Below are 15,197 nucleotides of genomic sequence, written 5' to 3'. Positions count from 1 at the left end.
ATTCCTGTCAGGCTGCTGCCATGCTGTGCTTAAAGCAAAGATGAAAGGTCAGAGATTGTGATGGATGGAATTGTTCATGTCCAAAACTTCTGCTCCCCACTTTCCTGTTAGATGCACATATCTGTAGATTGCATTTGAGAGTATTTCCAAGTCAAATAGCACTTCTATCATTTGACTTTTCTTTTAAAACAAAACAATAATGGAAAAAATTATCAATTACAGGACATTTATTAATTACAATTAGAATGCATGCTAATCAACTGGCCTTTTAATGTGAATCAAATGATGGTTTAGACATTCAAGATTATTAATAATAAATTCCTCTTACAAGTCAAAACTTTATAAAATAAATAACCTGTTCCTAATGTATAAATCCTATTCTAAAACACATTAAAGATAACAGATCACTTAAAACACTTTGGGTCCAGTGTTGGGTCTCTAGATAAATACCAGAAGTCTGGGCAAGGAGCTTCCTGTCTGGATCTCTCAATGCCCAGATTAAAGCTAACTTTCTGGTCTGGGTACAGTAAATTCTGTATTTTGCAGTGTCTCCAAAGAGACAGTTTCCATGAGAATTCAACGTAATGTATGTGTTAATAATTGAGATACTGTCTGAAAATTACTATTGCAAAAATACTGAAGAATGAATTTGGGGATCATGATATATTGTGCAACCCTGGTAGGATCAGCTTTAGAGACTTTTGACTGAAATACTGAATGCCTGAGGCTCCTTTTGGAGTGCAGGTACTTCGTGGTACGTAATCTTTAAAGGACAATATTGGACTGTAATTTGTGAGGTATCTGCAGAGCCACGTTCCAGTTCGTAAACAATAATCCAAAACCAGCTTTGTCTCAAAACCATAATAAATTGAATAAACCAGTACAACGGAGAGAGTGAAATAAATGTTCCGTAGGGCAACCACTGCACTTTTTGCAGCACCAGTTCTCCCTGCTGCATGTCCCATGGTACAAATCCACATATTAATGGTTACTATTGGATGATTTTCATTTTGCATTTATTGCTCTCAGTCTTTGACTACACAAGGTAAAGAATAAGGCAGCAGTTCCCAAAACATATGAAATTAGGCACTGGAACTCTGACAATTCGCACAGGTTTTGCTGATTTCCTGTTTGTAGCTCTGAAGCTGAACAGAGCACTTGTACATTCCAAACGTGTTCAGCAGCAGTTGCCGGGCCTTGGACTGAACGTCCTCCCATTTAGATGAACTACCAGGAACTGCAAAATTAAGAAAAGAATTAATAAATTCACTCCTTAAGAAACCTGAGCAATGCAAATGTTCTCAAACTTATCACAGTGCCACTGATAAGAATAATTTTGCTTACACTTTATTAATTCAATATTGTTCTTGTGGTCACTGTTGTACTCTCTCTTCATCATTTTACACCTCTCTTGATAGAACTCTGTGTGTGTCTGATACATTCCCCCCAAAAACCTGAGCTGTCCTACTAAGAATGGATATTCAGAGCATAGTATAGTCTGTAGTATAGTATAGTTAGATGTCTGAATCAGCACATTTTGGCAAAACATTTATTTTTCATATGTTACATTGTTCCACATTAGAACTTCACCATTTCTTTCCCTAAACAAGTAAGAAAATTTCTGAGGAGAAATTTTGTGTTGGTTTTTTTTCCCTACCCAAAGAATCTGCATTGGACATTTTGGTATGAACATATTTTATTTGCACAGTTCTCATTTACACCATATCTTTCTTGGCCAAGGTGTCCTATTCCTTGCTGTACAAAACCAGAGTTAGTAGATTTTCCTTCCCCAGAATGATATTTCTTGGTTCAATTTAAATAACAATATGAAGAGGAAGTGATGGAGTTTTTCCCTAACCTCGGATTTCATTTAGAATTATGCTATCCAGCAGCTTACCTAGTTGCAAGTGGACTATGGCAGTTGTTTTTCCCGCAGTGAGAGACCAAACATTTAAATCTTCTATAGAATAAACATCCTCAATTTTCATCAAGTCTTCCTTGATGCGATCCACATTTAAGTGCCTTGGAACTCCTGTGATACCAAACACGAGATAAAATTAATTCTGTCTTCTGCAAAGTCTCAGTAGCCTTTAAAATGTCACAACAGATCTCAATGTCAAAGAAATTAGAATTTGTGCTGTTGGAGGTGATTAGTAACTTCTATGTTATGAACAGAAAATAATATGGAAATGGGCCTGTTAAATCTGGTATGGATACAGAAGTTGTACAGGAATTGCAGAGCTGTCTCAATGGAATCTGTCCTGTCCAGAATCCACACTCTGGCAACAGCAGCATTAGATCCTTTGCAATGATGTACTTTTGTTGACAACTCCACTGCAGCTTCTAACCCTTAGTAATTGCTTAGGCCAGACTCCAGGGTCAAAAAAAAAAAAAAAAAAAAGCTAGGGCCTGTCTCCTGAAATTGCTTTTCAGGTACCTGGGATCATGTTCACAGGCTACAGTAATCCATGTGGAGTGGTCAACACAGAGGACTGTGTTTTACAGAGTGTCATCTCTGCAAATCAGAGATCAAGTCCTTTTGGTATTTTCAGCAGCACATCTCTAACTTACCACCACCATCCTTTTTCTGTACAAAGGGCAAAATCAAAATTTTAGATAATCAACTTGGGTCAAAAACTAAAGCAAGTACTGAATAAACTCCTTCTGAGTAGTTTTGATGCTACAGTAGCTTTTATTGCTTATCTTCTAGATTTATGGAGTTTATGTATACTATGAGGAGTTCAGCCACTTGCTTCTCAGATTTCTTCAGACTTTTTGCATGACTTCTCTGAACCTTGTGCCTTACTGTCTCTTAAATTACATTATTTCCAGTACTGTCTCTTTTGAAAGTTCAGTGTCTAGGACTGTCTCACATGAAACAAAATTTTTCTTCTAATGGAGACCATCAAAAATAATTTAGCTGATAAATAACTAGCTAACTGTCTGGTATTTGTACAGCTTTCTTTGTCCCAGGAAAAATGGACTTAAATTCTCGTATCTACATCATACTTGTGATGGGCTTCCATTCTGCCTTATAAATCTATATTAAAAGCTAGAATCTCATTGCTCGTGTTGGACAGCTATTTAATTTTTTAATTTAGCATTCTTAGTATAATGAGGAAACTGAAGTTAATACCAAAAGTTGATACAACTTCAAGGGCCTTGATGTTGCAGCAGCAGTTTCCAGTATAAACACAAGGCCATTCTCTGGAGATCCTGAATTTGAGTTGGAAAAGTACCCTAGTATGCATAAAGCCCACATATCATCACTTTTAATGACATCATTAATATGGAGATTTTTATGGCAACTGGCATACCTGTGCAAACAGCTACAACACAAAATATCTGGAATCTGATACTTCATTAGTTTGTCTTATCTGTTTTCTTCAGCTAAATCTGTTGCCTTGGAGCTAATTGAGGATTCTGCAAATTTCATCATTTTTGCCTTCTCAGTGAACTTCTACTTTGTTAGATTTTTTTTTAATCTTATGGGACAGCAAAAGCTTAACTGAAGATTCTGAGGTTTCTGATTTAAACTTGTTACATAATAAAAGTAAAGTCGATGGTAATTCACATGAGACAGTTAGGAATGTGCAGTTAAAACCTAGGATTTTTCTCCCAGCCCTGACATCTTCACTTTATAAAGTAATAGTACTAGATCAAGCAGTAATAGTTGCCATGTAAGCTGTGATAAAGCAAAGGATGTTGCTGACATGTTTCCCTCTATGTCACACAAGATAAGATTCTTCAGCCCATGTTCAGCTTTTTCTTCTCTTTTTTTTCTGCATTTTACATCACTCTTAACTTGCACCTTCCCCTGTGGGAACAGTAGATACACACAAGTAATACAAAGGCACTTGTGGGAAAGGGGAAGACAGGACTGCCATGAACACGTGTCCAGCCATTTGCCTATGCTTGGTGCCTCCTTTTACCTGCATTCACATTCACTTTGACTGTACAAGTAATACAAGCGAGAGTGTAGAACCAAGTCTGGGCAAATGTTCACTTGATTCAGCTGAGAGCCACTGCAGACACATGTGAAAGTTCTGTACATTTCACATCTGCATCTCCTGATGGTAAAGAGTGTGCAGATACAGGACGTGTGTTGTTTTGGCCACAGTCAAAGACACCTAAAAACTGCTGCAATTTAGAGAAGCCATAAAGAGCCACCAGACTAAAGCAGCACCAAGACAGACAGGTCTCCAGGTACAATCCACATAGAGATGGGGATCATGATGTCAAGAAAACTGGTATTTTCCATGTAAAGTACTGCAGATTGGGCACAGATCTTACCTTCCAGAATAATAACTCCCGTGTCACACAGAATTCGAATTGTTGTAAAAACCACCAGTATGGAAAATACATATGTACATATAGGATCAGCAATCTTGTATTCTGGCTGCAAAAGGGAAATTTCACAATGTCAAAGGATGTATGCAAACAAGATCAGTTACAAAAATGTGACTCAGAAGACATGGTTACTTCTAGTTGCAAGTCAATATATATAGTAGAGACAGTTTTGCTTATTTTGCATGATGTATGAAGATTATCATAAAATATCATTAAAAAGCTATTTTTAATAACTTACAAAAACAGGTCCCTTTTGACTTTAATCACCAGAGCTGAACTGTCAAGATTCCTCGTGCCTCCAGGAGAGGACTTTCCTTACCTTAAAGCGGATGATGTAGGCAGCTACGAGCACCCCAATGCTCTGTACCAGGTCCCCCAGGGCATGCACAAAGGCTGCTCTCACTGCCAGGCTGCTGTGCCCGTGGCTGCTGTGCCCGTGGCTGCTGCCCTGGGCTGCGCTCGGAGAGCTCGGCTGAGGTACGTGAGAGTGAGCGTGGGAATGGGAGTGGGAGTGAAGGTGGCCAGATTGATTCAGCAAAAACCCCATTCTGAAAGTGAAAGGAGAGAAATGCTTCAAGAAACAGGCTTTAGGATTTGTTGGGTGGGGAGGATTTGTTAGGGTTTTTTCATTTTAAACCAAACAATTGAAAAATAATACTTGGTGTAATTTCTTGTCTTATTTGGGAAAATTAAGATGTCCAGCAAAATTACATCCCATGACAAAGTTACAGGCCATGAATGAATTAGCAGCTTATTGAGAATACATTTATGAGTGTTAATGGAGAGAGAGATCTTACATTAAGTTAACTGCAACACCGACGGCTGCTGTGATGAGCATGATATCACCGTTTATTTCATAGTCCATATGGATAATGATGGCTGACAGTACTTCTGCAAACAGAAAGGAAAAAACATTGTAAAAATGTGTCTCTGATCCATTTCTATTTCCAAATTAGAATGTGGACAGGGCCTTGTTTTAACTACTTTATCCATATCATACCTAATATAAACAAACAAATTGTGTGATAAATAAAACTTGTAAAATAGGATTAACCAATAGAGTTTGTTCTAATAAACTCCTTCACATGTCCCTGCCATCAGTATACACCTCAAATTATGTTTTCTCTGAAAACTTCTGCATAGGTGATGATCCTGACTTCTTCAGATACCCAGAACATTTGCCTGAGAATTCAGAGGCAAAGGCCTTGTCCAGGGATGAGGAGGACAGGTGATCTCAAACATTACCAGCCTACCCACAAATAAGGGAAACCTTGATTTTAAGTGTCCAGAGTATTAAGCTGGGTTTAGAAATTATTTTTATATATCCTTTTTTTTTTAGTTAGGATGGAGAAGAAATTACAAAAAGTTAAAGAAATCAAACAGTACAAATTCATCACACATTATACTCTTAAGCTCCTTGACATATGTGTTCATAAATGTTATCTGAGGCAGATTTCAGCTACAAAGGCTTGCTTAATGTAAGTTTCTGTATTGCTGTGATATGCTGTTCTAACATTATCTAATATTTACCAAATATTATTATTTCACAAAAAAGCAAAAGCATTATGACTATTATTTTGGCATAGAAATTAGAAAACTAATAAAAACTAGTATTTCATCGTCCTGTGCTTTCTGCTGCCATTTACATCTGTGGAACGTGGTTACAGTCCTCTACGAGGTTCCTGCTGTTCAGATGGGAGGTAAACAGGGCTAAATATTTTATAGGTTGGGACTTTTATGCTGCCTCAGTACCCAAGTCATGAAATTGTGCTGGTAATAGCACACAAACCTGAGAAGGATGAGTCCACACTACAGTTTTAAGGTCCTACTATAAAGAAAATAGGTATTTCCAAATGGGCCACTAGATTGCTTTTATCATAAATGTACTTTTTACCCTCTAGCTTCATATTCTGAAAACTATCGCCTGCAGCAGCTGAAACTTAAAAAAAAAGGGCAACACAGCTGGCAGAGAAAACATTAGCCCAGTTAAAGACTGTCTCAGTTATAATCAAGTTAATACAGGGCTTTACAAAAAGCCCTGGGAAAACCTTAATGCTTGCTCCATTGTATTGCATATAAATCTGCACCCATGCCTGAGTAATCTGTAATCATTATGCATAATGCTCATTACTGTCACTTGCCAGATGGATCACTGGGATCTCAGCCTTCCTCTGTGAACTCAAAGATCAGAGGTGGAATTAATTTACTTGGAATTGTAATGGTTGTTCTTCCCCCTAGTTCCACACATGTTGCCCTGATTTATTCCCCAGTAAGGGCAAAATTCTGCCCTTGGCTGTACCATAGTTCTAAGAATACTCATCTGAGAATTGCCTCTCTTCTTTCTCTGCTTTCAATCTGTCAGCCTGCAGTACAACTTGGGTTACTGCAGATGCCTTCTCTAACACAGAAGTGTTTTAATTTTATTTCTTGAGTATTACAGCTATATCAGCATTTTAGTGTCACCAAAATCAGTTGATCCAAGCGCTGAATTATTAATATCATTATGGGAGAAGAAACTCACACCACCACATTCAGCTGCTGGGTAATGTGTCAGTGCCTGGATGAGGAACAGCATTAACAGGCAGTAACAAGGCTCTGAAAGTCAACTGTCATAATCTGAGATGATTTCAGAGCAACTTGAAAATCCTGGAAATAGCCACAGAAATGGAAATTATCTTTACGAAGCTGGCAGATTATTCAGGGCAACAGTCCTAAAAATACACAATACATTACTTAGAAGGTTTTCCAGATTGCTTTTTTAAAAACTTGTGAAGCCACAGCACATTAGCATTTACCAGAGAAATAATATAGTGTGCTTTTACAATCTAAACCCATATTTTCTGCAATGGAAACCAGTGTTTTCCTTGAAGTTTCTTCCAGAGTCACTGTCATGTCAGCATTGTAGATTTGTGCTGAGATCTCTCCCTTCTTGTGAAATGAACTGTGCACAGTCTCAGTGGACTGGCTGATTCTGTCATTACTAACATTGTCTCTGCAGCAATGGATGAGTGCCAGGTTCCATATCTATGCTTAAATCTGCTCAGTGTCTTGCTGAAAAGGAGGTATGGGGAAACTGAACTATTTTTGGCTTCAAGAATTTAATTCTTCTTTAACATGACTGCAGTTTCCATTGTTTTGTCTTCACTTTTCTAACTTATTCCTGAATCTGTCAGCTTCCTTTTCACAGCTGAAAAGGGAATAAAACTGAAGATGGAACTTGTATATTATGTATTCAAACAGAATTCAAATAAATGAAAATTAGTGCTAACTTCCTTCTGGAATTTGACAAGACAACTAACAGTTCTGTTGCTTTTACAAAGTGAAATTTATGGGAATAATTGAAAATTCATCATTCTGCAAACAAAAATGATAACAAGTACCAGAAATATTGTTCATTAGAACGTTTTCATGACTACTGAATGTATGGATTATCTTAAAACAATGTAGAGCAGGTCAGTGATGACACAGTTCTTGCACATAGTCCCAGCTTTAAACAAATAATCCACATATTCTTCTGTGACAGATACCAAATCTGTACCTTACTTTGAACATCCTGACATGTTTTAACATCTCTCTTGTGAAGTTTAAACTATTGTTGAACTGATATTAATTGCTGACAAGCTTCTTACATATAGGTTACTTGGAAAAATGTGTTACAACAAGGATATACCCTAGAAACTGCTTTGTTCCATTGCCAGCACTCACTGATGTGTGAAACTGGGCCCTCAGGCCACAGCATTCAGACTGGGTGCCTAAAATCAGGCAAATAAATTTCACAAATATGATTTTTAAAAAGACTGTATGTAGTAATTTTGAACCATCCAATCTTCTGTACTTTGGGAGTCCCTGGCAAAGCCTTGACTCACTTCCTCTTCCTTCCTGCAGCACAGAAACTTCTCCCCAGCGCCAGGCTCTCCTGCTGCTCATCCAGAGAGCTGCACTGCTGCTACTCATGCAGGATGGTTGAAAGGAACCCCTGGAACCTGTGCAGTCCTGCTCAAAGGAGGGTCAGCCACAGTGGGTTGCTCAGGGCTGCTTGCAGGTGGGTTTCGTGTATTTCCACTCCACAACCTGTTCTAGTCTTTGACCACCTGCTGGCACTGGGAGCAGAAAAGGAGGAGCAATTGTTGCAGAACTGAGAGGCTGCTCCCTGTAGCTGCTCCTAGAGAGAAGGGCAGTACAGATTAATTTTATGGGCCACATCTGGCCCATGGACCACCACTGGATCAGTCTGGCTAGTATATGACTAGTATTTTTCCTGGCAGTAAATTAGAAAGAAAAAAATATACAGAAAATGAGGTGGCAGGAATCCTTAGGGATTTCTTCTTTCACATTAATTGAAAAGTCAGCGAAAATTTACAGAACTGAGTAATATTTTAATGGTTAAGTAAGGTCCATTTATTTTTTTTAAGATAAACCTCCGTTTCAAGCTAGGCACGTTCAAGGTATGTGCTATTTGATTTTAGAAAAGTTACAAAGACATAGAAACTACCCAAATTATTTTGAAATAGGGTTAAAGTATGTATAAATGCTAACATCCTTCTGGAGAGTATGAGCAAATGCCAGGGGCATACCTGCAAGGTCAGGTTTCAGTATCAGAGGAGCTGCTATCACAAAATTAAAACTTCATGAAAGAAAAGTTTGTAATGGGAAATGCTGGCATTGCTAATGCTTTCTTGCTAGAGCCCCAAAGAGCTTAGCTAGTGTACAGAGTTATGCATTCATGCACTAGTGACTAACTGATGACAAATGACAAGGAGTGATGGAGTTGTTGAATTCTACTGCTGTTCTAGCAGCCAAAATAAGAATTGCAAATAGTGACTACACAAGAATGAAATTCCTTGAAAAATGTATGCTATAGATTGTTATTAGAAAACAGGTAGAAAACTGGGAGACTAGAAATTATCTATTTCATGAAAAAGATACTTTGAATTTTTTGCTAAAATGTCTGCAGATCTGCAGCTGTATATTATATCCAGTTAGCAACCACATGAAAACACCCTTTATCATCATTACATTTCCAAACATGAAGTAATAAATCCTGAAAATATTATTCCAAGGGTTAGTCCACAATTCTGTTTATACTTCTTTTTAGAGACACCTAAACTGAATAGAAGTTATTTAACTTTTTTGTATTTTGCAAACCATGGGGCATTTTGACCTCAGCTTACTGTGGTTTGGGGAATGCAAGAGGAATACTGATTTATATGAGCTTTGGCAGGGCAGAGCTCTCTAATAATATGTTCTACATAACTTCTTAGTTGTGGATTAAAATGTAATTTTTCACATTGAATAGGACCTTTTTCCAGTATCACAATTCTGCTGAAGTCAACAAGATTTTTTAACTCCTGGGCACTGGCAGTAATCTGCTGTGAACAACCACGGGCTGACATGCACAGCTCCTGCACCAGCAATGTCACCATGAATTCAATTCCCCAGCCTTCCTCTTCAAGAAGGAAGATGAATCAAGCATTCAGAATTTAACTCAATCTGCAAAGTGCCAGTTCCACAGAAATGGAGGGACTTGCCCTGCTCCCAGTGAATGAAATTCTGCTGTCAAACTTTTGGCCAAGTTTGGTTTTTTGGTTTTTTCAATCTATTCACCTGTAGCAATACAACCTAAGCAGTGTATCCCCACTGGCCAGTGACAGGTTATTGAGAGTCAGTTAAAGCAGCTCTTAGGTTTGTTGCTACTTTCTTTCTAGCTACCTGTTCTTCTGGAATTAGGTGCTCTTTACAGTCTTTGCTTAAAATCCTCTTTAACAGCAAAATCTGATAGCTACATACCCAAGCGATGAAATCCAAAAGTGAATCTCTTTGTTGGAGATTTTGCAGACAGCCAGAGAGCAAGGAGGGTCAAAATAATACCACTAAGGTCAGTGAGCATGTGAAGTGCATCTGTCATAATTGCTAGACTGTTAGCAACATAGCCACCTGAAAACATAACAGGAAAAGTCAGGACATATGACATTTTTTATTATTTTACATAATATCCTCTTGCACAGCTTACAGTTATTTCTTTTTCAGAATAGTATATGAGAGCCCTTCTTATACCCACTAAACATGGAGGGGTGTTTGCCATTACAAGCAAAATGCCATGCTATAATTTCAAGCTACCATAGTTAAAAGTGCAGTCAAGTGTGCTTTCTATTAAGAGTAACATAAAAACGATTCACTCCTGTTATTCTAACAGAGACTACTTGCATCATAATGTTTGCAAGATCAGGTCCAAAACAGTTTTGTATCTTTTCTCTACATATTACTGCACATGTGCTTAATCAACTGATTCTTTTGTTAAACTACATCTGTTAAACACTCTGACATAACAGAACAGGAACAGAACTCCATAGATTCAATGACCATGAAATTTACCCTGTCCCCTTTTTATTTTCATTACTTTATCATTTAACGTTAATTATTCCCCATCCCGGAAGAAGTGTGTAAGTTCTTGCAATATCTATTGCAGACAATGATTTCACTTGTACAGCATTTTTCTTTGTTATTGATTACCATAATTTTTTCTTGTAATAATGAGCTGCATTGAGACAAATAACCTGAGATCAAAGGTTAACATCTTTGTTCCAATTCACTTGCTAGAGCTGCTACTGGATGAGTGAGAGATTTAAACAATGCACCTCTCACTTAAGTATCCTTTATACAGAGGGGAATCAAGGACAGCCTGTGTTGTGTCCCATATGCTTGAAGGTAAGCCCATTATCTCAGAAAAGATCAAATCTTCAGTGTCAGCTCAGCTAATATTCAGTTTCTCTTTTTACCTTGAGATTGTCATGCAGCCTGTAAATTGTACTGAGTAAAGTGTGCAGCTGGTATGCCATTTGGCAGGCTTCAGGCTCCAACTAACATTTCAAACAAAGAAATCTTCATATACAATTAAAATTGTCTTAGTGAAGAGGCTGACCAGAGGAGGTAGCAAAGGGGAATTCACAACTGGCTGATAGCTTTTAAGACTGGTCTAAAACCTTTGTGTGTGTGTGGCTGTGGGTGTTCTTATGTACACACCTGCAGAGAGAGCTACTCTCCTCCCCAGCCAAACACGGAGCACAGCTGTCCTGCAGTACTGTTTGTGCTGTGGCCACCTACCAAATGCACTACATTTCAAACAGCTCCTTTCCTCCAGCCCCTTTCTTCAATTGTTCAGAACTTTCTATGTCAAATTCTTCTGAGGCTGAAATTCTCCAAAAGGCCATCAGAGCTCAAAAACAATGACTTTTTAAGACTTAGCAATTCAGCGGCTTTTTGAGTAAAATGAGTTATGCCTTTCTTTTCTAAATTAATTTGTGTCCTCCCATAATTTAAAAAAATTATTTAGAGTGCAACTCAACCTCTTTTACAGTCAACAGAGAAGAAACAATAATTTATATGTAAGGACATTTAGTTCAGCATGTTACATATATCATTATTTACAGTATATATGTTGATTCATATGTATTATTTTGAGAATCACTTCATCCAAGAAGACTCAATTCCACTTCAGCTAGCCTCTCACTTCTAAAGATTTTCAAAATAAAAGTGTAAGGAAGGAATTCAGATACTGAAACTAAACATAATGCAGCATGTGTGTGGGTTAAGAAAACATAATTGCCATTTACAAAGTCCTGAAATCAAAGGTTCTCTGTTTCTACAGGTATCGGTTCATCACGTGGTTAAAGGTACTGCCCAGGGGCTGTTTAGATACAATTGGCAACTTGGAAAAAAAGACATCTGTAACCTTTACAAATAGCTTGATGGCTCACCACTGTTTTCAGTGACCCATGAAGGACAGCAGTTCTCCTCATGGATGATCAATTAGAAATCTCTAAACATAGCTGAAAACATCAAAACCCTGTGAGAAAAGCTAATTAGGACTTGCAATATGTTTTTCATTTCTTGATGCACAATGGTTTCCCCAAAGTGTAAACTGTTATCTAACTGGTGATCAAATGAAGCAACAAACAATGAGATAGGCTGAAGTAATGAGTTTGGAAAAAATATGCCAATCAAGATCTCACAAAAAAAGCTGCTGAAACAAGATTTCATTGGTAACAGACACCAGAAAAATTTTTACTGAAAAAATTAATTGTCTGATAGAACCTTCTGCCTTTCTTTTAGAAACTCAAATCTGTCAAAGATTATAGAAGGAAGTCAGTTAAAATATCCTACACGATCAGAGTTTCCCAAATACCTGAGCTTCAGATCAATTCATAAAGTTTGGAAATTTGAAACCAACCAAAGACAGCACAGTACAGGGCTGGAGTGAAATAAATTAAACAGGTGGGACACTGACCCAGGACTTGGGGGCTGTATCTCTAATTACTCTTCTGCTGATTATTACTTGCCCTGTGACAAGTCATTCAGGTCAAGATCCACAGAATTACAGAGATGTCCAAACCCTCTATTTATTCTCTGTGGAAGATGGATCCCTGAATATTTGATGGGTCTGACCCTCAGTGCTCTGATTCTGTGTCCAAAGAACAAAATATGGCTGGGAACAGCACACCCAGAGCTGAGGAGGACGAGTCCACAGTACAGCACCAACACTCTGTGCAGACAAATCCAGCCTGCCCAAGCCCTGACCGTGCAGGAAGAACAAAGATGATGTGACAGTGATCAGAGTATTTTTACTCTCAACATCTATTGTTTCTAGGGCTCTCCCTGCACTAGCCATGGAGAGGTCTCCAACAGCATGAACTGGATCCAAAGCCCCAAGCAGAAACGCTCCCAATGACTTGAGCATCAACCTGCCAACAGCTCAGACATTATTCAGTAAGAGGCCCTTCAGATGAACTAAATTCACTGTACATCAGAACTCTGATACAATCAACTAACATCACTCTCATGTTAAAAGATGTCTAAGCCTAAAATACAACACTATGGCTTATCAAATTTACCCGAGTTCATGCTGAACCAACATCTCAGCCAGAGAAACAACATGGAGCCAGGGGGCAAATGGAGGCATTCAGCCAAATCCCCACAGGTTTCACACATACCACCGTAGCCATAATAAGCGGATGTATTGTGGCCTGTTATTAATGATCAGCCACACACTGAGACATGCTGAAAGGCAAAGCCACTTTTTTCCATTAACCCACATTCCTGAAATAAGGCCCCAAATAAAACCGATGCAGACACAATCAATACTCTGGTCTCTCTATGAAAAATGAACATTTCTTGTCGGGTTTTTTTCCCCCTACATCTATGGGACAAACTGCAATAGTTTCCTCTAGCAATTTTTTTCACTATCCATCTTGCACAAGTTTGTCTTAAGAACATAATTCACAGCTGTCCTAGCAAAAGCATCCAAGAGCATGAGCTCACTTCACACAAGTACTCAATTGACTCAATTTGCAGGAGTCAGGAGGAAGATGTAGATCCCATGCTGCTGTTCTTCACTTCCAGAAAGTTTTTATGATTTGATTTTTTGTGTGTGCTTGAATTATGGCAAGTAATTAATCTGATTAGCTCTGATTCACACTTGAATGTTGAAATTTAAGAAATTTAAAAGCAATTAATTGCTATGGAGAGACCTGGCTCAACATACATATCAATGTACTGGCACTTTGCAGTGTTCCCCACAACTCCAAATCGGGGGACAGTGGGTGAGAACATTAAAGCATTTCTTCAGGAGGCCGAGTCACACCCAACAGACACTTGCACTGCATGGCACGGCTGTATCCAAAATAGATAGCAACAGGACACAGTAAGTGAACAGAGATTAGCAGATAAATACCGAACTTTGTAAAAATGATAAGGCAAAGGCATTTTAAATGTTATGCAAAGGCATAACATTTAACAGGTAATCTATGCATCTCAAGGACACTCATATTTTATTTCAAGTCTATGCTGCTATAGCCTATCTGATAAAGCACAGTTGTAAAATGTTGGTGTATAATGCACAGGTTCTCTTCATCCTTCATCCTACACTGCACAGCTGTTGGGAGGGAGCAACAAAAGCTGAACTTGAGCAATAGGTTCATTCTTCTGACCAACAATCAGGTGCTTATATTGGGAATTCATTTGCAGGTAAAACCCCACTATACTTCTGCAAGTACTAACAAAAACCACAAATAATTTAATGCAACTACTTGGTATTCTTATATGTTGTAGCAGGAAGCCTTAAAATATCTGTCACTTTAAATGACTGTGCTCATATGATTTATGTCTGGATGGAGCACATGCTAGTCCAGAGCACAGTTGGACATCAAGAAGTTCTCAAGGGAGTGATGTCTCCACTGGATTGCCATTGATAGCTGAGGACTTGTCTTTTTAGTTCTAAGTAATAGTGTGTATTGCTGTTTCTGGATAAAGACAAATACCCCCGAGTATTACTTTCATTATTGTGGTAAATGTCACATTTAAAACTGTATTTTCCTCTTCTTCTCTTGCTGCAAGCACAGCAAGATTTTATGGCCGTTGATTAAAAAATACTGCGACTGAAATTGTTCATGCCACTTCTCCTTTGTTAAAAACAACTTAAAAACTTACAAGAAGAAATAAAAATCCATTAGACAAACAAAAATTTGTGTATTTTATGCCATTCCGGCTAATTGCTGAGAGGTACCTTTCAGGTAAGGAAAGTTACAAATTCTTTCAAGGAAAATACAGATGGACTTTATTCCCTCTTAATCTCTGCACGTGCAGCTCATCTCTGGTCTCTCTAAAGGACTGATGGTTCAAAGCCAAGGCCACAGCAGCCTAACGAGCTGTGAGGCACCGTGCCGGAGGGATGGCACAGAAGGCCCCCGACTCACCTATGAGCTCCCCTGTCATGAAGAGGAGGTAGAGGAGGGCAGCGAGCGTCAGCCGCTTCTTCACCTTCCTCTGCTTGGAGCGCTCCCGCCGGCTCCTGG

At 38.5% G+C, this 15,197-nt stretch overlaps 1 protein-coding gene across 1 annotated transcript in view; it reads right to left on the bottom strand.

Annotated features, from left to right (window-relative positions):
- Positions 1–988: 988 nt before the first annotated feature.
- The window catches only part of SLC30A4 (solute carrier family 30 member 4), a 16,188-nt gene continuing 1,979 nt past the window's right edge, over positions 989–15,197 (bottom strand). Inside the window, exons 2-8 of the mRNA XM_014306444.2 lie at positions 15,099–15,193; positions 10,138–10,284; positions 5,148–5,241; positions 4,670–4,898; positions 4,294–4,399; positions 1,898–2,032; positions 989–1,237 (exon numbers count right to left, since the gene is read on the bottom strand). Of these exons, the coding sequence (XP_014161919.2) occupies positions 1,083–1,237; positions 1,898–2,032; positions 4,294–4,399; positions 4,670–4,898; positions 5,148–5,241; positions 10,138–10,284; positions 15,099–15,193 (961 nt within the window). The 3' untranslated portion in view covers positions 989–1,082. The remainder of the gene's footprint in view (positions 1,238–1,897; positions 2,033–4,293; positions 4,400–4,669; positions 4,899–5,147; positions 5,242–10,137; positions 10,285–15,098; positions 15,194–15,197) is intronic.

Source organism: Geospiza fortis, unplaced genomic scaffold, assembly GCF_000277835.1.
Source record: "Geospiza fortis unplaced genomic scaffold, GeoFor_1.0 scaffold171, whole genome shotgun sequence".
Taxonomy (NCBI): Eukaryota; Metazoa; Chordata; class Aves; order Passeriformes; family Thraupidae; genus Geospiza; species Geospiza fortis.
This window is presented reverse-complemented; position numbering and strand designations above follow the sequence as displayed.